At 46.0% G+C, this 25,233-nt stretch overlaps 1 protein-coding gene across 2 annotated transcripts in view; it reads left to right on the forward strand.

The window, feature by feature from the left end:
* Nucleotides 1–2,297: 2,297 nt before the first annotated feature.
* The window catches only part of LOC142591280 (uncharacterized), a 30,857-nt gene continuing 7,921 nt past the window's right edge, over nt 2,298–25,233 (forward strand). The window contains exons 1-3 of one of the 2 annotated variants that reach the window (XM_075703610.1): nt 2,298–2,462; nt 9,384–9,535; nt 17,498–17,580. In XM_075703610.1, the coding sequence (XP_075559725.1) occupies nt 2,337–2,462; nt 9,384–9,535; nt 17,498–17,580 (361 nt within the window). In that variant the 5' untranslated portion in view covers nt 2,298–2,336. The remainder of the gene's footprint in view (nt 2,463–9,383; nt 9,536–17,497; nt 17,581–25,233) is intronic. The other variant, XM_075703612.1, reaches the window with a different exon arrangement.

Below are 25,233 nucleotides of genomic sequence, written 5' to 3' on the forward strand. Positions count from 1 at the left end.
CCCATTGCTTATTCAAGCCGCACTCTCACCAAGGGTGAGAAAAACTACTCAGACACTGAAAAAGAATGCTTATAGGTTGTGTGGGAAATTGGTAAATTCCGACCCTACGTGTACGGTAGATCCTTTAAGGCTGTCAGCGATAACCACGCCCTGCGCTGGCTTGCCCACCTCAAGGATCTTTCAGGAAGACTAGCCCGTTGGAGCCTGCGCTTACTAGCATACGACATTACAGTTGTCTGTCAATCTGGAAGGAAGCACAGCGACGCGAGCACCAGTGCGTTGACCCTAAGCTGCTGCCGCTGATGGAGCACCTTCAAGGAGTTGAAGGTGTTTTACCCTGCTCGCTCGTGCGCGGTTTTTATCATCGTACTATTTGCACAACAACGTCATTTACAGGAAAAAACTGCGGAAGCGGTACAAATACGTGCCTCATTATCGTGCCGTCGGCGCTGCGCCAATACATTTTCTAAGTCTGCCATGAGAGCCATGCGCGGGACACCTGGCATTCGCTAAGACATTAGCAAGGATACGACAGAAGTATTACTGGCCCCGGCTTTTTCTTCTATGCAACGGCACGTGAAGACCTGCTATAATTTTCAGCGCCGCAAGAAACCACCAGGTAAACCAGATGGGCTTCGCCACCCTGTGGATCCTCCTGAAGCTCAGTTTCAACAAATAGATCTACTTGGGCCCTTCCCAGTGACCTCTTCACGCAACAAACGAATAGTGTCGCTACTGACTACTTCAGCCGGTACGCCGAAACCGAAGCTATTCCGTAAGCAAACTCGTATGAAGTGGCCAAGTTCTTTGTACGCGATATCGTCCTACGACATGGTGCACCGTCTGTTCTCATCACCGACCGCGGTTCATCATTTACAGCGGAACTTATCCAGGACGTTCTCCAGCTGACGCGTTGCTCTCACCGCAAGTGTACTGCGTATCACCCTCAAACCAATGGATTAACGGAACGTCCGAATAGAACGCTGGCTGATATACTCTTAATGTATACCGACGAAGAGCATAAGACGTGGGACGAGATTTTACCCTATGTGACCTTCGCGTATAACACTGCCATACAGAAGACTACACGTTTGCGTCGATAATAGCCCGACCAGCGAATACGTTGAAGAGTTCGTTCAAAGAGGCAAATAAGCACGCCAGCTTGCCCGGCATCGTATCTGGAGACAACAGCATACCGACACCCTTCAATACAACTAGGGTCGACACGACGTCCATTACAATGCCGGCGCCATTGTGTGGGTCTGGACACACATCCGTCGCCGTGGACTCTCGGAAAACTTGCTCCGCCGGAAGTCGGTCCCTACAAGGGTACACGTCGCCTCAGTGACGTGACCCATGAAGTCATCCCCAGCAGTTCAGACCCCGGTTCACTCCGTCGTCGTCCTCGTGCTGAAGATGTTCATGTAGTGCGCATGAAAGCATACTGTGCGCGTACGTGAACGACGAGATGCACCTGAGGAGCTCCATTTCTTGTTGTCGCAGAAAGAACTTTCACGTTACCGAGACGGTCACTTTCGCATGGGGGCAATTAACACAATGATGTGGGGCTCCTGCACCGTGGGACGGCGCGCGCAAAGGTCCGCGCCATGAAAGACGATGAAGCGCGTAAGCTGCCCGTTCTTATTCTGGCCCGCCAATAAGGAGAAGCGTCTATTTCGCAAGACTGCGTCTTCAATCTACATTAGAATACAAGTGTCACTTACCCATGTTTCAGCGGCTTGCTTTGCCGCGTCGGCATCAGGCGCTAGTATTTCAAACAGGCAGCGTATAGGTTGACTGCGCTGACGATAAATACATAACCACGTGATCCTACATGGCGACACCCACGAGAAAGCGGCGAAAAGCGTCTCTTGTAAGCGAATGCATCATCATTAGTAAATGGCGGGACTGGCCACTGGCGTTGTTTTGAAGAGCAATTCTCCAGGAGAAACGAAAATTCCAAAACATAGTTGCTTTAGTAACACTGAAATATTATTTCCGCAAACTAACAAGGAGGTAGAATCTTACAAAATTTAAATTATGGGGCCTCTCAAAACCATTATAAAGTTAGAATCTCTATAAGAATTCCTTATAGAGATGGTCTTGTATGTAAAAAAAATGGTTTGCCGTTTTGTTTCTGAGAAGCCGTACGAGTTCCTTTGTAGCTTCCTGGTATTTTAAATTTTGCACCAACCTTTCACACGCTCGCTGCAAATACGAGCGCTGTACTTTACCCTATAAAGATATTGGCTAGTGTTTAGTTGCTCTGGACATAAGTCGGTGCTCGACATTTTATCATCAGTCGCGCTTTTTGTTGAGCATTCGGAAGCACACATATGCTTCCTCAAGCCAGCAGTCTTAACGAACTCAAAATGAACAGCTATGTACTCATTTCTATACTCGGACTTGCTAGCTGCAGCTTCGATTACACTGGTAGGCCAACCGTACAAGAATTGGTGGACGTAAGTAAACTTCATTTGACTCATTGGCGCACAGGATACTATTGAAAGTGTACTACAATCTCGCTTTTCCAAATAGTTAGGCAGACACATGTTGCTTTTCTCAGTACGCCATTTTGCTAAAAAAATGTCACAAAGATGACGACGTTGCTCTTAAACTGCTTTGTCACGTTGGTATTTCCTGGTTCCATTCACCGGCGCATTTAAAAGAAGTAATCAATACAGCAGACGATGAAGGGCTTTTTATCACACTTTATATGTAGTCTCCCGACCTTAATTTTACTTGTAATATTAAGAAAACAATGCTAGGAATGATGAACACTGGCGCGGCATGTCTAATGCATCTTTATAGCTTTAGACGAAAATGAATGCAATTGTCCTGGCCTACTGCATTCGATAGAACGGTTTGCTGTTTTCCAAAGTGCTGCTGATAGTTTGTATGTGCAACTTTCACAAGTAAAATTTATTGTCTACAAAATTTCAGAGCCAGTGACAAGCATGGCAAAAAAAATATAGTATCGCATTAACATTTTTATTATTCGTCCTAGTTCCACTCTGGCCTACCACAATGACTAAAAAGGTGTGGTGTCCACAGTCAATAAAATAGTGAACGCTAGTAGAGGGAACTCATATCGATCAAAACTAATCAACACACGTATTAATTAACAAATTAACAAGCACACTGTCATGTGTACACAGGCAAGCACGAAGAAATCTCGCTCGATGACCACGGGCACTCGCTGCCAGAACGCTCATGTGGTGAACAGGGGCAGCAGCTGCAGGCGAATCCTATTTCCTGCTACTTCTCGCTTCAACGCAAACTAGGCGCGCGAGAGCACAGCACGCACGAAGCCCTATGCTATATTTGGCCGGGTAAACTTCGACCCCTGCGCAGATTGCCTCCAAGATAGGACGTGGGCGGCAGCACTCATCCGCCGCAGCTTGATTGGAAGAGGATATGCGTGGTAACCTGCTGCGACCTGCCCTCCTCCTAGCGAGCGCCCATCTCCCCGCGGGTCGCTTTGCACGCGTGCGAAGACGGTGCGTGCCTTTTTCGCCACACCTTCCTCCCTTGCGAGCGCGACAAGGCCGCATCAAGCCACCATTTTTCTCGGCTCACCCTCGCCAGCTTTCGCTTCCACCTACAGAAAACGGCAAGCGGCCGCAATGATATCGCACTTAGACTTCATACGGAGTATCAGGGCGACACTGACACCGGCGCTGGATGTGGAAATTGGCTTGTGGTGTGCATAAAATTGTTATAGCTATAAAAGGGCGCTCCGCCTGCACTCGCTTATTATGTTTTTTTTTTAGTTGAAAAAATTCATCGGAGCAAGTACGCGATGCGGCCGGTTTCAGTCACTTGAGCTCTATGCTTCTTTCTTCAGCGCGCTTGTGGCGGCGTCGCATCTGCCGTTTAGGTGGTTTCATTACTGTTGTTTAGCTTCGCGCTATGGCACTTTGTATGCCTCACGTAATTGACGGCTAAGCGGTAACGTTCGTATTTGTTATCAGCACCTGCCGTTATTCTTTCAATCTTTCAATTAGCGAGGCAAGCAGTGGCAACTGCCTCGGAATGGTGCTGGCAAATTGCAGTTGCGGAGGCTACTGTAGCGGGGGCTATTGTAGGCCACCTTTCGGAGAACACCATTTTCTGTAAGGCTGTGGCCCTGAGCTCCACTTTTTGTCTGCAAGACCGGAAACGACGGTAGCAAGATCCACTGGGGTTCTGGACGCAGTACACCGACCCTACCCGAAATTTGTGCGCTTTATTAAGAGTTTAGTCCTGCTCCCCCTCGCGTGCCCTGGTGCTATGTGATGCAACTGTGTTCAATGGCATTAACAGAGTTGGCCTCTGCCCTCGCTTCCTTCCCTCTCACTGCTACGGAAAGGGATCAACCGCTCGGGTGGCGCATCTTCATCAGACCGGATCAACCACCGAAATTTACCATTACAATTCCAAATGTAATATACCCAAGGATAACAGCTGCGGTCGCACTTTTAACTTTCTGCCTTCCATAGCACCCTGTTGCTTCATTTTCCTGTCTAGATGGGAACTACCAAATTAGGAAGTTGCGCCACCATCTAATTAATAATAAAAAAATTGTATCAACACTAGCTTAGCTGCAAAAATATGAATTTGGCTGCTCTCTTGTTCGGAGGTTGGGCACCAGAATGTCGGAACTCGTGAAACTGATTTTTATTTCAAAATACGGAAGCGCAAAAAGACACTGAGGGAGCCGATACGAGAAGAACAATCGAGGTCGTCTCATATCCATCCGTGTCTTATGCGCAGCCACCTTTCCAAATAGGTACCAACACGCCGAATTCGCCACATTGCCTTTTTTTAGTTGTTTCAAGAATTTTACTCACAAGACCACGATTAGATTATTATGCACGCCGTCCCATGGAACTCTGGGTTCGACAGGAATCTTGTGGTATGCGCTCATCAAATCGATCTTCCTGTATATGTTAGTTCCTTCGTGACGAGGGCTGAAGTCATGTAAGTGGTAAAGGGGATATAGACCCGTAGTAGTAACGGCATTCAAAGCTCTTTAATCCCCACAAGGCCGACAGTCGCCACTGCCCTGCTTTGGGACTATATGGACAGGGGAAGACCAATTGCTGGAGGAAGGACGAATACCGCCGTGCTGAAGCATGTGTTGACTCACGGCGGGTGACTTCCAACATCAGTACAACGAGCTTCGGCGGCCGGGCAGCGAAAGGTTGGCCGGTGAGTGTAATATGGTGCGTCACCTTGTGTTTCACGGGCAGCGCATCCTTTCCGGGCTTCGTGAATTGCGGGTGCTCATGAAGTATCCTGTCGTAGGTTGAGACCGGCTGAAATGTACGGATGCCAGGTGAGGTCAGCTTGGACTGCAGGCCATGTATAGGAGGGATCTCACGTTATCTTCTAGGCGCCGATTGCGAACACCCACACCCAAGTTGAAATGGCTGAGGAAGTCCGCTGCCAGTATGGCAAAGCTGACGTCGGCGATAACAAACACCCATCTGTGCAAGGGACGGAGTCGAGTCCGATGTCTAGCGTTATTGACCGGAGCCCATACGAAGCGATGACAGTGTTGTTCACTTCGCGGAGCGTGGGTGTAGACTTGCCGCTTTCGCTATCTGTGGCCGTGGCGGGAACGATAGGCAGCTCGTCTCAGGTGTCGACAAGGAGAGGCGGGTGCCGGCGATGCGGCCCACTACGAAGAATAGGCTGCTTACGCGAGAGCCGATGCCGCATGCCGCCGTTAGTGACTGGTATGTGCGTTTGCCGTCTACGAACAGGGCTGAATGCAGCGACTTGCTTGTTTGCAAAAGCGACGGTGGTACCAGCACAATTGCAGCGGCGAGGCTCTAGGAGACTTTGAATGTGAATGGCTGCGCCGAAGTTGGTCGTCAGTGAAACTCGCCAAGGTTGCCAAGGTTGTCAATGTTGCCGCCAGACGTCAGCTTCTACAGTCCACCGTTAAAGTGGTCGAACTGTTTCCTTCAGGCACGAGCGTCGGTCTCCTGGCTTTGAGACTCTCGCAGGGGCGATTGGACACTGTGCCTCAGACGAGCAGTCGCATATGTGGTCAGCGAGTGAAGCTAGCCGATCGAGGCTCGTATCATCGGAGCCTGCCGGTACAACGCGTGCAGTCTGTAGGAGGCGTTGCAGGAAGAGCTCGCGCAAAATGGAAAACTGGCTCTCGTTGGCGGAGTACTCACATAGTAACGGATGGAACCCGTGCAGGAGTTGTGACGGTCGTTGGTCGTAAAATTCCTCGGAGACGAGCTATGAAAGCCTACTCTGGTGCGATGGCTCGGTAACGGTAGCGTGGAGAAGACGTGCGGGTACTTTGTTGTGTGTGAAGTGACGCGCCGGAGTTGAAAACGGGCCTTAGTTGTGTAAACCAAACTCAAAGATTCTTGGGCCAAAAGCGGGAAAGCTGAAACTCCGCCGCGATGACAGCAGACGTAATCGCGGCATCGTCTCTGTCAGAAAAAGTAGGAGCAGCGACGTCCATAGCGAGTGTTCGAAAAAGAAACTTCAGCGTCCTGGGTCAGCAGTTGTTCGGAGCTGGGTATAGCAGAGGCAAGGAATGCATGTTTGAACAGGCTGAGAACGTGGGGTGGACTGGCTTTATTCAAGAGTAAAAGCGTTTTTGCCGAGTGGCAATCGGGCCGCCCTAGTAGGGCAGCCACCTTTCTTCCAAGAAAGAGCAGGACGCAAAGAGCCCCGCGGTGCAGCACAGGTGAAGTGACGGAAGGTCGCGGCAATTATCACCTGTTGAAGTTCATTGATATGCACCTAAATCTACGTACACGAGTGTTCTCGCACGAAAAGTGAACCCCCGACCGAGATGTGCAATGCCGTATCCGCTTGGCCGCGGTGGCGACTAGCCATTTTGTAATGCTTACGCTATACTGCATTTCTGAAACACTCACACGAGAATCTTCAATGTCGACAACGAGACGAATAGCAGCTCTGGGGCCCTATAACGTAAAACTATTCCGATATGTTTTTATTCCAATCTGATGACGTGAAATTTGCGTAACCGCTGCGCAAGCATCGGGTGGTCACCCACAGGGTTGTCAGAACAGACCAATGAAGCGCTCTCCTTGTTCATAGCAGGTCACTTTTGTTTGCTTTAAAAACGAATAACATTGCCTACACTGAGCGGCTTCTGTTATCTAATTGGCTGACATGTGACGAGGAGCACGCGCAAGTGGAGGGCGATTCTATGGGGCCGAGCCACTGCAAGAGGGCGGGGCTGGTGCCAAGGATTGGTCCGCTTTCTCTTACTTAGCTTGCGGTGGCTGGTCGAAAATTGCGGCGGCAGGGTTGCAGCGCGAAGGTAGAGCCGTTGTCCGGTAAAACGACGCTTTATTCAAACGCCGAGGCGTCTGTGCAAATCCAATACCGAAACTCCACTTTGCGCCACATAACGAAATCATGATTATTTAAGCCCTCAGCTGCGCAAAAGAGTCATAGACCAGCCAGCCACACATGTGAGTTCACAACATTGCAACCAATAGCACAACAACCTTTGTGCCACACACGGCATTGGTGGAAACAGTCGCACACTTTACAACACGCCAGGGGATAGCTTTACTCCAAGACATGAGTCATCTCCATCTCCCCTACGTTAGGCTCCGAGTATCCACCTTGATGCCCTCCCCTTTAACTCCTGCAAGTGGCCGCCACGCAAGCCCTCCCCTCCTCCCCCTCCCTCCTCTAATATGGGAATTGCTTCTTCTTCTCCCTCTCCTTCTTCTCCTCTCTAGAGTTTGTGTGTCCCCTCTGGCCTCGCAAGTTAGTAGAAAGGGAAGCGCTGCAGTTTCTGCAATGCTTCTGAGTGGACTCGCGCTAATTACAGCTGTCAAGCGGCTGATGTGGCGATCGGTGATCGGTGCTCGGTGATCGTTGCTCGGAGATCGGTGATCGGTGAACGGCTGATCGGTGCTCGTTAAGGGAAAAACCATTGATACTGTAAGACAAAAGGGCAATGCGTTCTGTCACAACTTGCTGATTTGGTGCCAGAGCAATAGGCTCATTCTTAATGAGTCAGAAACTAAGTGTGCGTTGTTTCGCACCCCAGGTACCTTAGAAAATATAGACGACCATATTGCTCTCGGGCCATTCAAAATTAAAATAGAAAAGTTTGTTAAAATTCTAGGTGTCATTTTTTCAGAAAACATGTCTTGGAATGAACATGTGAAAACTTTATTACCAAAATTAAGTAGAGCCGCCGGTGTATTAAGCCAGAACCGTCGCACTTTTCCAGTCAGCATTAAAAAGATGTTATATTTTGCACTCTTTAACTCTCACTTACATTACTGCATGCTAATATGGGGAGACACGACAGCATTGAACTTGCAGAAACTCTTCCTTATTCAGAAAAAAGCACTTAGATCAATAGAAAGTTCCTCGTTCTTAGAACACACAGAACCACTCTTTCACAAACATAACATTATAAAAATCCACAATATATACAAATACAAATTGTTAAGAACCTACAAAAACGCCACATTAGGCAGGGCGGAACTATTCCAAGAATTATCAAATCTCAGGAAAAGTACAATTTCCTTCCCATTCCCATATCAACCGCCATACCACGTTCCCTCCTCGCGCACCCATTATGATAAAGAAAAACTTGACTACGCCCTGGCTACTACACTAAATGAGCTAGACCGGAAAGGTGTGAATGTTCTGGCCCTTACTAACAAAACCTTATTTGACCTGTTTGTTTGACTGTATTGAAACTGCTTAGGCTTCTAATTGTTCTTGTAATTGTCATTTGTGATCGGACTGCCTGATCGTTTATTTGCTGATATGTAAATATAACTTAATCAAGACAATAAATCGTCGTGTCACTGCTGTGTTACGTGTGGCTAGAGCTTAGTCAAGCTGCACAGATGCAGCTTTTTTCTCTGGCCCCCTATTTTCGCAGTAACAATGTATTGTCTGCGGCGAAAATAAAACTTGATTGATTGATTGATTGATTGATTGATTGATTGATTGATTGATTGATTGATTGATTGATTGATTGATTGATTGATTGATTGATTGATGGCCAGGGAGCTCCAGAGGGCCTTGGGCACATTCGAAGCGGTGGGGTGAAAACGAGTCGAAGGGTGAAACAAGGGGTGAGAACAGGGTGATAAGGCGAAGGAAGAGGCAAAGAAATCTTCGCTTTAATAAATGCCAGTTTCAACACCCAGGAGTGAAGGAGTGTCTTTTGACACGAAGAGTGGGTATCACCTTTGACATAAAAGTATGTTTCTCCGACACAGTGCCAAGCGCAATTTTTGTAGAGTCATTCAATTCCGTCTAATGAACCTTAAGTATTAGTCTTCATTGAAGCTTTCTCTACGTCTACTCAAATTGAAGGACGATATTTCGTTTTTAGCTCACATTGATATTTTATTTTTCAGTTTTTCACCACCAATGACAAAATATATGTTTTTAAAAGGAGCTACGGGTTTCGTGTGGCTGGGATAGAAACAAAATGCATTTATAACAAAAAAATATCTATAAATACAACAAATGCCATTCTTCAACAAAGCTACAAGTACTACAGAGGAATGTAAGTGATCTCCCGTGCTATCCTACTGCTCGAATATGTGCGAGCTTTCAGGCGCCAATTACTAAATTGTAACAAAAACATTAGAATTCCTAAGACCCTGCTGTTTTACAAAGTGTTGCAATGCATTTGATATCAAAAAGCGCTACTCCACAAACATCCTCTAGTTACAAATATTTCAGTGGGCCTCGTGCAAGCGCAGTTATTCACAGAAAATATACTGGCGGTGTCACAATGAATATGAATCGCGTTCTTCCCTTTTTACTGCCCTCCTTCTCTAGGCTGTGTGTCTAGGCTCTCCTCGCAACTCCGCAAATTATCAGTGCAAGGTACCCTTACAATCTGGGCTATGAAATGTCACACCGGTTTTGTGGTAGTCTAACTGATGTCGAGGAACACATAGGGGAAAAGGCGCCCGCACGTCTAAGCCTATAAAAATTAATGGTTTTGATGTTTCGTCAAATAGTTGTAAGCAGCGACGAAAACGATTCTATTTTTTCTGTCTTTGTTAAAGGTAGCAATGAGAACGATAAACGAATGACACAAGCCGGATCGAGTGAGGCGCTTGCAAACGCATTCATGCATGCGAAACGCGGCAACTTGATAAATAGTTTGTAAATTTTCACGGATATGATTAGCGACAAGCGATTAGCGATTAGCGATTCACGACGATTAGCGAAAAGTATATAATAGCTGTGTCTTACCAGTACTCACCTACGGGGCAGAAACCTGGAGGCTTACGAAAGGGTTCTACTCAAATTTAGGACGACACAACGAGCTATGGAAAGAAGAATGATAGGTGTAACGTTAAGGGATAAGAAAAGAGCAGATTGGGTGAGGGAACAAACGCGAGTTAATGACATCTTAGTTGAAATCAAGAAAAAGAAATGGGCATGGGCAGGACATGTAATGAGGAGGGAAGATAACCGATGGTCATTAAGGGTTACGGACTGGATCCCAAGGGAAGGGAAGCGTAGCAGGGGGCGGCAGAAAGTTAGGTGGGCGGATGAGATTAAGAAGTTTGCAGGGACGGCATGGCCACAATTAGTACATGACCGGGGTTGTTGGAGAAGTATGGGAGAGGCCTTTGCCCTGCAGTGGGCGTAACCAGGCTGCTGCTGCTGATGATGATGATGATTAGCGACAGCTTGGCAAGCGGCTGGCTGTTTAATAATGATACACACTCGGCGAGCGCGTGAAACATGGCGCACGTAATCATCGGCTGCAGCTAACATCCTAAATCACGCCTCTACTTCCTCATGCAGATCCAAGTGGACAACCTCTTGCGAAATCGCAAAAACAGCGCCGCCTTTCACGACCACACCAAACACGGATGTGACACAAACTGTCGATCTCCATGTTATCATAATTTTGCGGTCCCTAGTGCAGAATACCTGCGTCAGAGCAAAGTGCGCTACAGATGCTGCACTCCTTGAGTCCAGTGCCTGAGACAGTGCCTGCCCTTTTACACTCCTGTCGTAAAGGGGCAGCTATAACTTACCGACTGCGCAAAACACTCCTAAGCAGCCCCTTTATTCTTGCAGTTGCTTGCCTTCACCTATCTGAGAATATGGCTTGCGCTCTGCATAATTTTATCACTAAACAACAATTGCCCCGAGAGCCATGCTTCTGATGAGTGTGTGGTGCAGCGATTATCATTCTTCGGATTTCTCACGCGCGCTCTGCAACATATATATATATATATATATATGTCTCTCTGTGTGTGTGTGTGTAACTCTTTTCCCGACAACTTGGGTCATCGGGAGAGGGTAGTCCCTAGACCTATAGGTAGCACGTCAGGCCTATGGTCTGATGGAACTATGTTTGAAAAGTACCAGCCAGTGCCACTGGCTATGTGCCAGAGTTGAATGAATTTTTCTGATGCCAACGTGGAGAACCTGGAGCCACTTGGTCTCTGCCGCTTTGAAACGAATCTGACGTTAACTTGGGACACTGAATATGAAACATTGGGTATGTGTTATTAAGTATTGGCCGCTCTTCAATAAAATTCTTTGAAGAAACTTTGGTGACTGGGTACGAACCACTGGGTATGAGGTAATTGGCATTTGCTGGTCTTGAATGACTCTGTCTGGGGCAATATGTGTCACTGGGTATGAGTCACTAGGTGTGTGCCACTCTTCAGACGCCTCACTTGACGTTAACTTGGACGCCGGTTATCTGCCAGTGGGCGTATACCGCTCCTCAATGAACATCTTTGACGCTTATATGGGCTACTAGGTATGTGCCACTAGCTGTTAGCCGTTCATCAAAAACCCTCTTTGGCGCCAACTTTAGTCACATCACATGTGCCGGTGGTTTTGTTCAAATCTTCAATGAACCTCTTTGATGTCAACTATGTGCCATTTGGTATGTGAAGCTCCTCAACGAAAAAAACGAAAAATCTTTATTCTGCTCGGCTGAATTAAACTCGCTGCATACATAATGAAACAAACATGTCTCTATGCATATTCACACAAGCGCGAAGTGGGTATTTCTCGGTAGTGACACAGAATTATGCATCCTATTCATTGGAAAGTGCCAGAAAGGAGGCCCGCCTCATACACTCCTTATAAATGACACGTCTCTGCGGCGGCGCTACACTGCATCGCTACATTGCTTTTATGCTAACCACATGCAAGTCGACATCTATTGTGACATGGCTTCTGCCAGAATATCTAAGGCGAAAGCCTTAAGAGGCTCACACTCCCAATGGTCTTTATTTACAGTCCCTTTAGCATACGTTAAAGAGGCAGAAGGCGTAAGCCTCTTGCTTTCGAGAGAAATTCATAAATAACTCGACTTCTCATTTGAATCCGTTGTTAATTCTTATAACTTGTTTTCTCCCACCAAAGGTCGTTGGTTCGAGTGCCTTAGTTGACGCTACCTTGCTCAACTGTGCCTTAACATCGAACCATATAACGGCATAGGTTGTGGGTTCGACTCCCACCAAAGTCGAGCGTGCGACTCCCACGAAACGCTGTGGGTTCGAGAGAATAAATAACTCTATATTAATTACCTGCACATTCATTACATTCGCCTTCGCACTAGAGTGCGAAGGCGAATGTAATTCGCCCACATAAGCTCGAGAGTTTGACTTCCACTGAAGGTCGTGGCTTCGAATGTTGATCTTATTTAACTGTGCCTTTTTTGGCAAGGCGGCCGGCATCGGATCCAGCTGTCGCAGAAGACAACTAACGTGCGACCAGTTGCGCAAGCGTGTTCCTGTGCGAGGCGAGCTCACATCACTTTCTGTACGGGATGTCGTGTTTTGAAGGCCATCTTCTGATGATGCATTTCAGGCTTCGGCCTTATAAGAACGAGCGTTCCGGTCCAGCGGTAGAAAAACGGTCATCTTCAGCAATGTTTCGTGCCCCATAAGTAAGCAAAAAATGCAATGGCTCATCCCTCGCATAATGCACAGGCTACAAGCACTAAGCAAAGTAAAGCGTACAGTGCATACATTCATTGAAATCACGCGCACAGCGTACAGAAACGCGGCGTGTAGTCAAGTTGTACTAAAGATCCCAGTTTCGCCTGAAGAGCGAAGCATCGATTGCAATAGCAAATCAGTAGACAGCTATACGGAGTAAGGATATTACTTATACCGGACGTATAAACTTGCAGACATTCACTTAATAACTAAATTAACAAGCGCGGTGTCACGCGCGCACACGTTAACATGAACACATCTATCTCGATCACCCCAGGAACTCGCTGTCAAAATGTTAGGGTGAAAAAGTGCGACAGCAGCAGCGAGCGAATTGACCTTCGTGCTCTCTCGCTGCAATTCCAACTAAACGCCGAAAGCACAGCGCATAACAAGCTACAGGCTCTCCGCATACATTATGCACATCGCAGATCACTTTTAAGATGAGACACGTCGCAGATAGGTTTCAAGACACGTCACCCACGCAGCCACTCCATAAGCACCAGCCGCCGGAGTAGAACACACCCCCTCTCGCTTGCACCCCCCTCACGCCTCGTGTATCGCGCATGATAGAAGATGGCGTGCTCCCGCCCCGCCTTCCTCCCTAGCGCACGCGAGATTAAGCCGCGATCACCGGCTGTCTCTCGAAAGCTTTCACTCGCACATAGAGCGTACGGCGGGAGGTAACGGTATTATCGTGTTTGGACTTTATACAGAACATTACAGTGGCGATTACCCGCCGTGGTTGCTCAGTGGCTATGGTGTTCGGCTGCTGAGCACGAGGTCGCGGGATCGAATCCCGGCCACGGCGGCCGCATTTCGATGGGGGCGAAATGCGAAAACACCCGTGTGCTTAGATTTAGGTGCACGTTAAAGAACCCCAGGTGGTCAAAATTTCCGGAGTCCTCCACTACGGCGTGCCTCATAATCAGCAAGTGGTTTTGGCACGTAAAACCCCAAATGTTATATATTACAGTGGCGACGACAAGACAGCGACGACACAAACGTGCTTGGAGTGTCCATGTAATTGCTATCCCAATAAAAACCACGTGACCTTCTCAGTGGCTCAAACCTTTATAAAGAGTGGCTCATACTTCCATAAGCAACCAAAAATGTAATTGCTGATACCCCGTAAGGCTGAAGCAACAAGCGCTCAGCAAAGTGAATCGAGCAGTGCATACATTCACTGAAATCACCCATACAACACACCGAAATGGCATACGTTACAATACATTGCTCAGAAGATGCAGCGCTCAGTCGAAAAAAAAATGACAGCCATTCCACTCTGTGAAGACAGAATGGCAGCGAAAGCTAACGGCAGTCCAAGCTCTCAGACGAAAAGCAAAGTTCGTTCGCTGCCATTCCCTCTTCACAGAGTGGAATCGTTGCCTCTCGCGATTGTCGTTTGCGTAAAGCATCGCGGGAACGTTCTTCGTCGGTGACCGTTTCGCGTCGGCTTCGTTTACATTATCGCTGCGGTTCCCTCCGCCGCTCCTCGTAGGCAGGTTGCTCTCCGGATGTACGAACTATACGTGTCCACCTCATTGATAACGCACCTGTTTTTAGCGCCGATACCTCTCATGCTTATATACTGCGATAACCTCGACGTCACGCTATTGTTCACGGCGAGCAAAGTAAGCCATGAACCTTACGGGACTATGAGTCATTCCATTTTTTTATTGCTTACGGGGGTATTAGCCATTGCTCATGGAGGTATGAGGGATTGATTTATGTTGACGGTGACGAAAAAAACTACAGAATGTTGTTCATATGGAGCTTGTACTGTAAAATGTTGTAGGCGGGAATCTAAACCCGCAATACGAGCATGCGAAGCCGCAGCTGAGCGTCGAAAACGAGCCAACGAAACCAAAGTGCGAATGTAGCAACGCGACTATCCGAGTGGTCCCATTGTCGAGTGCGCAGCAGATTTTTTCTTTCATGTGGTACAGGAGTGTAACATGCTGCCGAACTCTGTTTTATGCCAGCGCCGTGATCAGAATGCACGAGTAACTGGGCTATCTTGCAAGCGTTGGACAATTCTATGAATGACTGCTGTTATTCTTCCGTCCACACGACGGCACGTCTTCGCGTGAATTTCATCTACACTTGAAAATGTCTGAACAAAAGGACAGTGGGTAAACAGGCTGACCATGTGGCCAAGTACGTGGAAGCAGAAGGTACACTTTTTGGGATATATGATAAGTTTTTCATTGTGGATAGCAGTGAAGATACAGTTTAGCCGTTAGAGATATTTCTAAAACACAGGGAACAGGCGACTAAGTCGTTCAAGGAGACGGTACGCAGGCAAACTAAGTTCAGCAAGGTTATATTGCAAATGAGGGCGGCCCGAACCCGAAAGGTCAAGTCGCATGAAAGAGAAAACTGGACGGGATTTAAGCGTGCTAGTTAGCTGTAAAGGAAAATGATGATTTTTTTATGAAAATTCTAGTGAATACGCAACAAATGTATATTTTTGCGGGAATCGAAACCCGGATAAATGGCTTTGCAAGACGGTCGTTCTGCCATCTGAGCTAAGAAACAATAAGCCAGCATAAGTGGTATAGATCAGAAAGTCAGTATAAGTCTTGCGGAAATCAGCAAGCTGTTGGCTTTTTTTTTTACGGTTATGTAGCTTGGCATGTGAGATAAAACGTAATTTCAATATTCATGCAAATACCATCGTACGAGTTTCAGCTGGCGAAATGAATAAAACATCTTTATCGCTGACAAACGTCGCTGGAATTGATAAATTGTGAGTTCAAGCACTCCGTATACATGGTTAACAAGCGAAGCTGAAACATGCGGCCCCGGTGTTTATCACTGGGTAAATCCCAAGGGTTCGTTAAGGTATTTCTCAGTTATTGCTTACGTCTTCGCGTTTCTTATTTATTTATTTATTAATAAGTTAATACCTCATTAATTAACGATGACAACCCACGCGGGATCAGTGGCACGAGCGCATTCGCGCGGTAGCACCAAGAGGCGCCAAAAAGCCAGCTGGACAAGGACGCTGGAGCTAATCCTGGTGATCATTGTTTTTGTTCTGCACGCAGAACACGATACTGAGAAGCTAGCCCTTAACAGCTTCGCTGTAACAAAATAAAGGTAAATGCTCATTCCATCTATTGCTAAATGAGGTGTTTCTGTGAAGAAATTAAGAACTTTTTGTAAAGTACCTGTAGCATATAGTCCTATCACAGTCCTTCAGCTGGCTCACTCGAACAGGCAGACATTACTCGCACTATAAATCGGATTGCGTAGTAGGATAATCGACAAACCTTCGCTAAATCAGTCCTTAACCAATGAATTTACTGCAGGCGTTACAAAACGCAAATTGTAGCCCGTGTTACCGCAATGCTTATCGGCTTGAAAATAACTATGTGGATGACATCATGTTCAAGATATGCGCAATAACTGTGGAGCAATAGCTGCACGGTTATTGCATTTTCTTAAAAGCGCCCTATTATACATTGAAATACAAAAATAACTCAACCGAACTGTGAACTACCTGGCTATGATTTGTAAATTGCACTGTGTGGCGTTAGGTACTTAGTTAAAACCTAATTATTCAATTCTTGGTAATTATTAAAACGTGTGTTTGACTTTTTCGTGCAAGTAATGCCCGCCTGTCGAGCAAGCCAGTTCGAAGATTGCGATTCTTGTGTATGCCTCACGTGATACCCAACAAAATGATTAAAATACTTGCAGAAACCCCTGGTTAAATGGAGTACGTTCTTCCCATAGGAAAACTTTTGTGCCTGCATTCTACAAATCACCACGTTAGTTTTCGTTTATCAGGTAGCAGCGGTTGGTAATTTGAATGGCGGCAAAGGATACAAAAGAAATTGCACATCACAATATTACATGTGTACTATATATGAAACAACCGGTATTGACCAATGTAACACAACTGCTGGAATGTTCAGAATGAGATATTCATATGTTAAAATTCGCAATATTTTCTGCGATAGCGTATCGAAGGTGCCCTAAATTGAGGAGCGTTCAGGATATAATAATACTCATCCCGTCTGTATGTATTTACCACAGTACAGATCTGGTGGATTCTTGGCTAGAGGAGACACCAGCGATCACCTGACAGAGACGAAAAAACAGCCAAAACAGCCACGTAAGCAACGCTAGAGCTTCACCTACAGGCCGTACATTTCAACAAAGCAACAGGTATAAACTGAAACACAACATTGAATCGCCGTAACATATGCGTCTTTTCAAGGATACAAAAAACATAACATTGTAAAGAACACACTTGGAAAACAGTACGTCTCATTCACATTCCTTTTTTTTTTGGCAGGTCTGCACACAAGCTGTAACGTATATACGAATGCGTTACATCAGCGCTTCTTCTGCCTTAAGATAGGGTATTATGGTCATTAGGTCACCGTGTGGTTTAGGTGGAAGAGTTCACTGAACTCTGAACTCAGGAGGCTTTGAAAGTTAAGATAGGACAAACATCAGCATCGAGTAAATATTAGTTCTTCGTTTTCTTGCGTGCCGATTCATTCTCCTGATCTTTTTTCCAGGGCATACTACTTACTAGAGGCTACATTGTCAAGAGCGGATCCTGCCGACAGTGCCCCCATTCTGGACGCCGTAGCAAAAGAGAGTAAGATGCAAAAGTCTACCTCGTTTTCCTCTAAAACCTCAAACGCCTGCACACATTTTTAAAACTGTTTCTGCTACAATAAGCCAAACAGGTGTTTACGTACTGCAATGTGTAAATTTTTTTGCCCTAAAGTTCGGCATTCCTAGACATGGCCTTTCATTTAAGAATGGTCAAAGCTATACGTCGACCACCGTGTTGTTTTTCCTCTCATCATTGACAATATGCGTGAGCATTTACATGCGCTGATTGAAGCTCCTTGCCCGCACGAACATGGTGGCTTCTTTGACATAATTACATTCTGAGAGCAATATGGCTGCTTGAATAGATGCAGAGATGCAAAGAGAGAAGGTAGGATTGTAAACGAGAAAAGTGTCCGGTTGGCTACTCCACAAGCGGGGCAGAGAAAAGGGAAGGTAAAGAAGAGATAGGAAATACATAATATTGTAGTGAATGTGTGCACATGCACCGACTGCAGAAGCCCGTCTTTCTTCAAGAAGCACGAAAGTACTGTCACTGCCTTCTGGGCCAATAATCGGTTGGTACAGAGTTTCAGAATTGTCTGTACACTCAATGGACATCCATCTGGTCGGCTTAGTGCACGGGACATAGATTACTATTGTATTTCGAATCGGATACAACGGCACTATAGGTGCTCAATTTTCTCGTCACAGTGGAAGATTTCATATGCAGGGCTGTCAGTCATTCTATAGTGCCGAATAAGCTTTCTTGAAGGGAACTCCAACCACAATTGACACCGAAGCGATGCTTCATGTTCGTGCAGTCCGGGTGGAGGTCGGAAATGCAGCGAAGAATTTCGTGTGTGCAGACTGCTGCGGCGTTATACGTGCGATATTATGCTCAGCTAACGAGAGCATGAATGCCAAAACGTGAAGCTATCTCGCCGCTTATATTCTATGTAGTTGAATCGGGTGACGTAATTTTCTTGGTGTGACGTCCGGATAGACTTGCGTGCGTGATGATTTACAGTTATGTGCGATGTGCGTGTATCCATTGTGAACATATGTCGTGGCCGTCTTTTCTGAAATGGCGGCTAAGTTCGACAATTTGCGTCATTCAGTCGTGAGTTACATGTTCAAGGAACTACTATACACTTTGTAATGCAGGATTTGAGTCGCACAAGACCAACCATTTTCCAACACTATCTTTATTCACCATATGAAGTTCACCGCGGTAAGCTTTGTAGCTGCACATGTGGCGACATGTGAAGGCTTGAATCGTTAGCTTAGTTCTCTCGTCGGTTTGACTACAGCGCCACTGAAACTGGGCGAGTTAGTTCAACCATCAGCGCAGATGAGTGTGGAGTTGCTGTATCCCTCATGCAAGAGGAGTAAATTATGTTTCTTGAGTGCACATGAGAGTTATTACGACTTTTTCTTAAGTCCTGCGATTTCGATATCTCATTGAGGACGGCTCACACACCATGTAGCAATGAACGACCTGGCCATAATCGCATGTCCTGATGTAAATGAGGCACGATGAACGAAAACCCTTGCTCTGAATACCGGGTGGGGCCTTTCTGCTCGGAGGCTGGTGAGGCAATAGGTAGGCGCCCGGGAGAAGTGTCTGAAGTGTCCATGCATTTTATCAAAGGTAACCTACATTCTTTTTGTGTTCCCTTGCACTATTGCAAGGGTCTAGCTCGTTGATGTGCTCCGTGGTAGACGAAGTCATGAAGATCCATCTTGGTGGCTTGGACTTGAATAGTTTGGATTGCACTCAGATAGTTCTTCAGGTGTTGGGCACCCCCCCCCCAATCCCGGCTGTACCGCGAAAAAAAATGGACCCTCTACAATTGCAGCATGCAGTGCCATGAAACACACAAGTTATTTTCTGCTAGGATTCTAAACGTGTGGCAAGCTGGTGTCAGACACGTGGTTCACATGAGAACTACAATGCATGTATCTGCCAATCACCAAAGCCAAAAATTTTGACGTCTTGCACGAGAACAGCTAGCCTTTGACAGATATTACGTATGGAGACATTGGTTGTCGGGTAAATGCTACTACTGCGCAGTTTTCAAATAATATCTGCAGTTCTTATTCGTGAAGGTAGGAAGAAGTTCAAGTAGCTGCTTTTTGATGCCACGTGCGAAAGCAAAGCCATGTTACAGCCTACGGCCAAATCTAAATGCCGTTGGCGTATACGAAGAGCCTAATTGTTCTTGGAAAGGTGTCGGCGAGTCCAAGGAAAGTTTTATTGAAGAGTGTGGGGCTCAGTATTTCACCTCGATAGGACCCATCGTTACCGTTATGATGGGGTCGTCTTAGGTGAGTAACAAGAGTGTGTTATTCTTAGGTTGCTACATACCCAGACAAAGAAATTGACGCTCAACCCTACTGCCTCTAACCTGGTTAAAGCAGCACCGTGGGAGACGGTAATATATGCTCCTTGAAAATCTTAGCACAGGGTAGCAGATGATCTTATACACAATTCCTTGTTTCTGACATAAGTTACCAAGTCTACAAAATTATATAGAAGAACGACCGTGCCTCAGTATGGCTATCGCGTCTACGTTGACCTCATATTGTTCGAAGTGCCATTCTAATCGCGGCAGAACCATTCACTCTATTTCTTTATGCAGATGAAATGCGCAGTCAGACGATGTGAGCAATACCCACAAGGTGGCTGGCCAATCTTTAGGAGCGGAATCAAGCTACTTGCCTCCCGTTCCTTGGAAACTGTGCCTGTCCGCCACCAGTTTTTGAACAAGAACATGAATACTTCTTTAGCCTATTCGCCAAGATGTTATAGGGCACATAATATGCACAATCCCATCCCCGCGGTGATCAACTCTAGCATAAGGCAAGTGCAGCTTCTAGTTTGTTCACTTAGAAGGCTCTATGAAATCGCTGACTGTCCGAGTGTCGATGTGCCAGCGAAACTAATTTCGCCAGTGATCACTGTGCAGAAAGCGGCAGCGATGTGAATACCTCTGCGTTTTTGATGATGGGCCAAATATTTTAAAAGGTGGTGCTGCCCTGGGGCTTATCGAATATGAGGAACAGTTATCTGAATGTGAGATAAATGTTTTATTTTATCCAAAAGCTCACAGAACAACATCGATTGTTGAGATGCCAGTTTGCCCTGGAGGCCCGGTCTTTTCTGTGTGTCTAGCCAGCCTCCATGTCATGTACCGACTTTATAAACCTAAATCTTAGTTGCAGCCGGCGACAAATTACATGAAGCTTCTCTCGCTTGATGTCGTAGTGGGGCATGTAGAGGCTCCGGAAAGTGAATGCGTGGCAGTCTGAGGGCGCATTTTTATTCGTACTCTTCACTAGAGCATAAACCTTCACGAAAGCTACTTCCAGGATTTAATCGTCGGCCAGTCAAGAAATGGGTTGATGCCGGACAACATGGCGTCCGTCAGCCAAGTTACCAAGATGAGTTGGCAGGCGGCTTCTTCACCGTGTTTTACCCTCTGAAAACCGCTAAACCTTTATCATAAAGAAACTTGAAAGAAAGGTCAGGTCTATGCCGGGACTTTACACTGTTCCACGCCAAAAGATGGGGTTCCCATAATTTAACAGCACAGCTTTTGTTTTAAACGAAATAACATGAATGTTCTGCCCTTCGATCTTATCCGAGCGGTTTCCCAAAGAGAGCGCCGGAAAAGAAAATTATCATTCATCGACGAAGGCCATCTCACTATTCGCCGTAAAGGCAGACAGTCCAGTATACTTGAGGTAGCATATGCAGGTTCAACATATCGTAAAAAGTGTGCTTGCTCTTCTTCGCACTCGGACCCACCTAATGGTTTTAATGGTCAGGCGGCACTAAATGCTCGGCATACTTAATGTAAACTCTTACGAAAATAATGACCTTGCTGCATTATCTGTGTGTGGCGGACATGAAATACTCGTATGTTCATTGTGCTATACGATGTGCGTAAGCAGAAATCGGCTTGGCACCCGCTTGGTTACTCTAATAGGGAACGCTGTATATCAGTTATGTAAGCACAGGTAAAGTGGCTCAGAGAGGCTGCACTCGATAGGCGGACATATCTTGGCCAAAGAATATGTTATGATCCTCGGCCTGTTAGTTTTAACGGGTTAGCAGGGCGACATCACGTGCTGTCGTTGTCGGTGGCGGATGGCTAGCCAGGACGACAATGAAAAGAAAAGGAGGCTCCTCATTTGGAATTTGTATGCATTGTTGCGAGAAGGGCGGCTTCACAGAACAAGGGGAAGAGAGTAGGGGAGTGAAGAGACGTAAGGAATAAAATAAAAAATTGAAAAAACGGAACAAAAAGGCAGTGTGGGGGAATCTTATAGAGAGAGTCACAGCACGCGAACACCTCAGGTAACGGTGCAGAGATAGTCGGAGCCATAGGCAGCGTGCGTTTGGGCTTTTGCAAGAGCAGTCCCGGCAGCCAGTCAGCCTGGCAGTAACAAAGGGACATGATTTGAAAATAACATCTTTGTGGTCCAGCAGCAGAGTCTTAGATAAATTTAGAGTGTACTAAGATGGGAGTGACATGGATTCCTGTGGTAAGAACGGCAGAGGGGAGGTGGCGGGAAGTGAGCGGGTTAGTCTTTCAAGGGATGCTAACCTAAGTACATCGGCGTAGGCTTCATCGCGGCGGTATACAGAAGTGGCATGGGCATGCATGGTGGAGGCGCTGAAGAAGATGCGCTGGCGTTTGGGAGTTTATCCAAAAAGATTAATTAAAGAAAACAAAAGACTGGAGGAGAAAAGTAGAAGAAGCAGAAGGGGGCACGTGCTTATGGGAAAAATGTTCATATGGTTGAAGTATGCGTAGAAGCACGCGAAAAAATATGAAATTGTGCTCTAAGAGAAGGTCAGGGAAGAGCTGGAAATGGAGGAATAGGTGTGGCAAAGGGAATCGAAGCTTGTTAGGGACATAACACGTATTTTTGCCTTTGTTAATGATATCAAAATATCAATAGTTACAGTTGCTTGCGATTTGAAATTGCGACGGGCGAAATTCATTCCCATCAGGTGTAGGCGTTTACTTTGTGTGACAGGTGTGATTCCGTATATTCCCACTTGGTTGGTGAACAGAAATCTATGTTATATAGACCGTTGTATCGTCGAATATGTGACCCTGTTCCTTGATGTGGTTGACAACTGGTTTAGATAAATTGCATTTTTATCAGCTGGATGAGCGCTGATTGTTGTACAAATTTGTTGTCCAGCTTCCCATGTTTTATTGTCTGTTAGAAGTGACACACTCCATACGTTAGTCTATGTTGCTTTAGGTGCATGTGAAACTCAGTTACAGTAATCTGACGGGGGGGGGATGCGTACCTTTTGCTGTAGTAGTAAATAGTACAGGTTTGCATGTAGAGCACCTGGGGCGGCCACACAGACCGGACGTCTGTTTCGTATTTGTCCTTACTTTGGTATTTACAAGAATATCCTTGAGAGAGAGAGCAAGGACTAGTTAGTGTTGTGTCGGTAGGCTTCTCTGGGCGTACTGGAAAATATGTAGGTGGCTGGTTGCAAGTGACAAATGGGTAGGATTTCTTGGGGATATTGACGTTTATGGAACAACGAAGGTGGTATTACGACAGTGGAATGATGTTACTGAATTGATCACAATGATAAAACTACAGCGTAACGATGGTGGCGTAATGACAACGGCGTGATGATACTCATATGACTAAGCTGTAATCTCTAAAAGGCATTGGTCATGGAGGCATCGCAAATCGAATATACACCTACTCACTGAAGCTATTTCGACCATTGTTTCGGACTAGAAAGCGTGACGACGATTCTATGCGACAGTCGGATCACGAAGGTGGGGTGACGACGATTGAAAGACCTAGACGGTATCACTGTGGTAGTGTGACAGAAATTGCATGACGCATATATGACGACGTTAGCTTTGACGGCGACGGCATGATGAGTATCGGTTTACAAAACAGAAATGACGACGTTGCAACAACCACGACAGCATCGCGACCTCGAAAACAAAACTACTGGTCCAATAAATGCGGATGTATCGGCGCTTTCAAGACGACAGCTTGACGAGGTTACGTCACAAAGCCGGAATGACAATAATTGAACGACGAAAGTGAGATCACGGCGGCATTGTGAAAAGGAATTCATGACAACTATATGATGGCGAGAGTCAACGACAAATATGCAATAAAGACTATGCAACGACCACGACGGCGTCACACCCAGGAGTCCATACCTAGTGGCCAAAGCTTTTAGGCAACATGGGTGCCTTGTTCTGGTAGAAGGCGTGACAACAATGACTTGATGAGAGTAAGACCATGAGGCTCGAATGACGACAACGGAACGACCACGATGGCATCACGAAGAGCCGCACATATCTAGCGGCCTAAGCTGCCCGACAACTTAGGCCAGTGGCTGGATAGATAGGTAAGTGGCTGGATAGATAGATAGACTCAAAGCGGATGAATCAGGCAAAATATGCTATACGCATCAAAATGCACGTTTTCATGCCTCTTGTTCAAAAGACAAGATTGCGATCTATTATTTACATTATTGGTTGGGCCAAACAATCAAGCGCGTTTTATCGTTGCCGCGAAGCTCTCTATGGCAGGATGTGCAAAAAACGTGTCAGAGATGTTGACAGAAGCAAGTCATCATGTGGACTGATCCTAGTGAGAGTTCAGAAAGGGTCCACGATTAATGGCACATGCCCCTATGGGCGCGTCGGAACGTCGGTGCACATGTATAAACTAAAAAATGTGAATCAAAGGAAAATAGAAAGGTAAATAGAAATAGCAAGATAAGAAAAGAATAAACGAACAACGTAGTCATATGCCTGCACCTTTATTCAACCAATATAGTATAACCATCATACAATACTTAATATGGCTATTGAGCAACACAGCTTCGCTGGTCTTCCATCTTTACATTGTGGAAGGACTCTGGAATTTTTATTACCAACTTGTGGACGCAGAAATAACAGCGAAAAAACCACAGAGATTTGATTTATATTTTTAGACGCTCTAAAAATATAAATATCGTGCCTCTCATGCATAAGGTCCATCTTCCACATTGTCGCTATGAACAATTTTTCATACTGAAACAGAGTTAAACAATGGGCTCCATTATTACATGCGGTGGGACCTCGCTGCATGCGGAGGGAGTTTAAAGAAATTTTGATGAAACCGATAAAGCATTGGGGATGCCCCTTAGAAAAACCTTTATTTAGTTAGTCTTATTTATTTCAATACCCGAAAGGCCCTAGCAGCCATTATATAGGGGGGAAAGACGAAGTACACGTTCAAATATATTTGAAAATAAATACGTATAAAGCATGCATTACAGATTAGTGAACGCGACACCAATCCAGTTGTCGCTTCTTTGCAAGCATTTGGAAACTATACAAATCAATACAACTATATCTTATCTGAACACACTGTGAGACAGCATTCATTAATTAACTGAATAGAAACGCGATGAACACCCGAAGAGAAACGCAGAAGATACGTGAAGTAAATTATACAGCTCAGCTCACTGGAAGCCTTCCCATACTTCCCGCAGCCGCATTCCCACGTTGAACTCACTTTTGATTACAGCTCAGCGTTTTGGTCGTTCGCATCGATATTATGCGAGCAATGAAACTGGAACGAAAATGGGCTAAAATGGAAACTGGAAAATGAGTGGCATGCAATAAACCCACACATT

This window comes from Dermacentor variabilis, chromosome 8 (assembly GCF_050947875.1).
Source record: "Dermacentor variabilis isolate Ectoservices chromosome 8, ASM5094787v1, whole genome shotgun sequence".
Lineage (NCBI taxonomy): Eukaryota > Metazoa > Arthropoda > Arachnida > Ixodida > Ixodidae > Dermacentor > Dermacentor variabilis.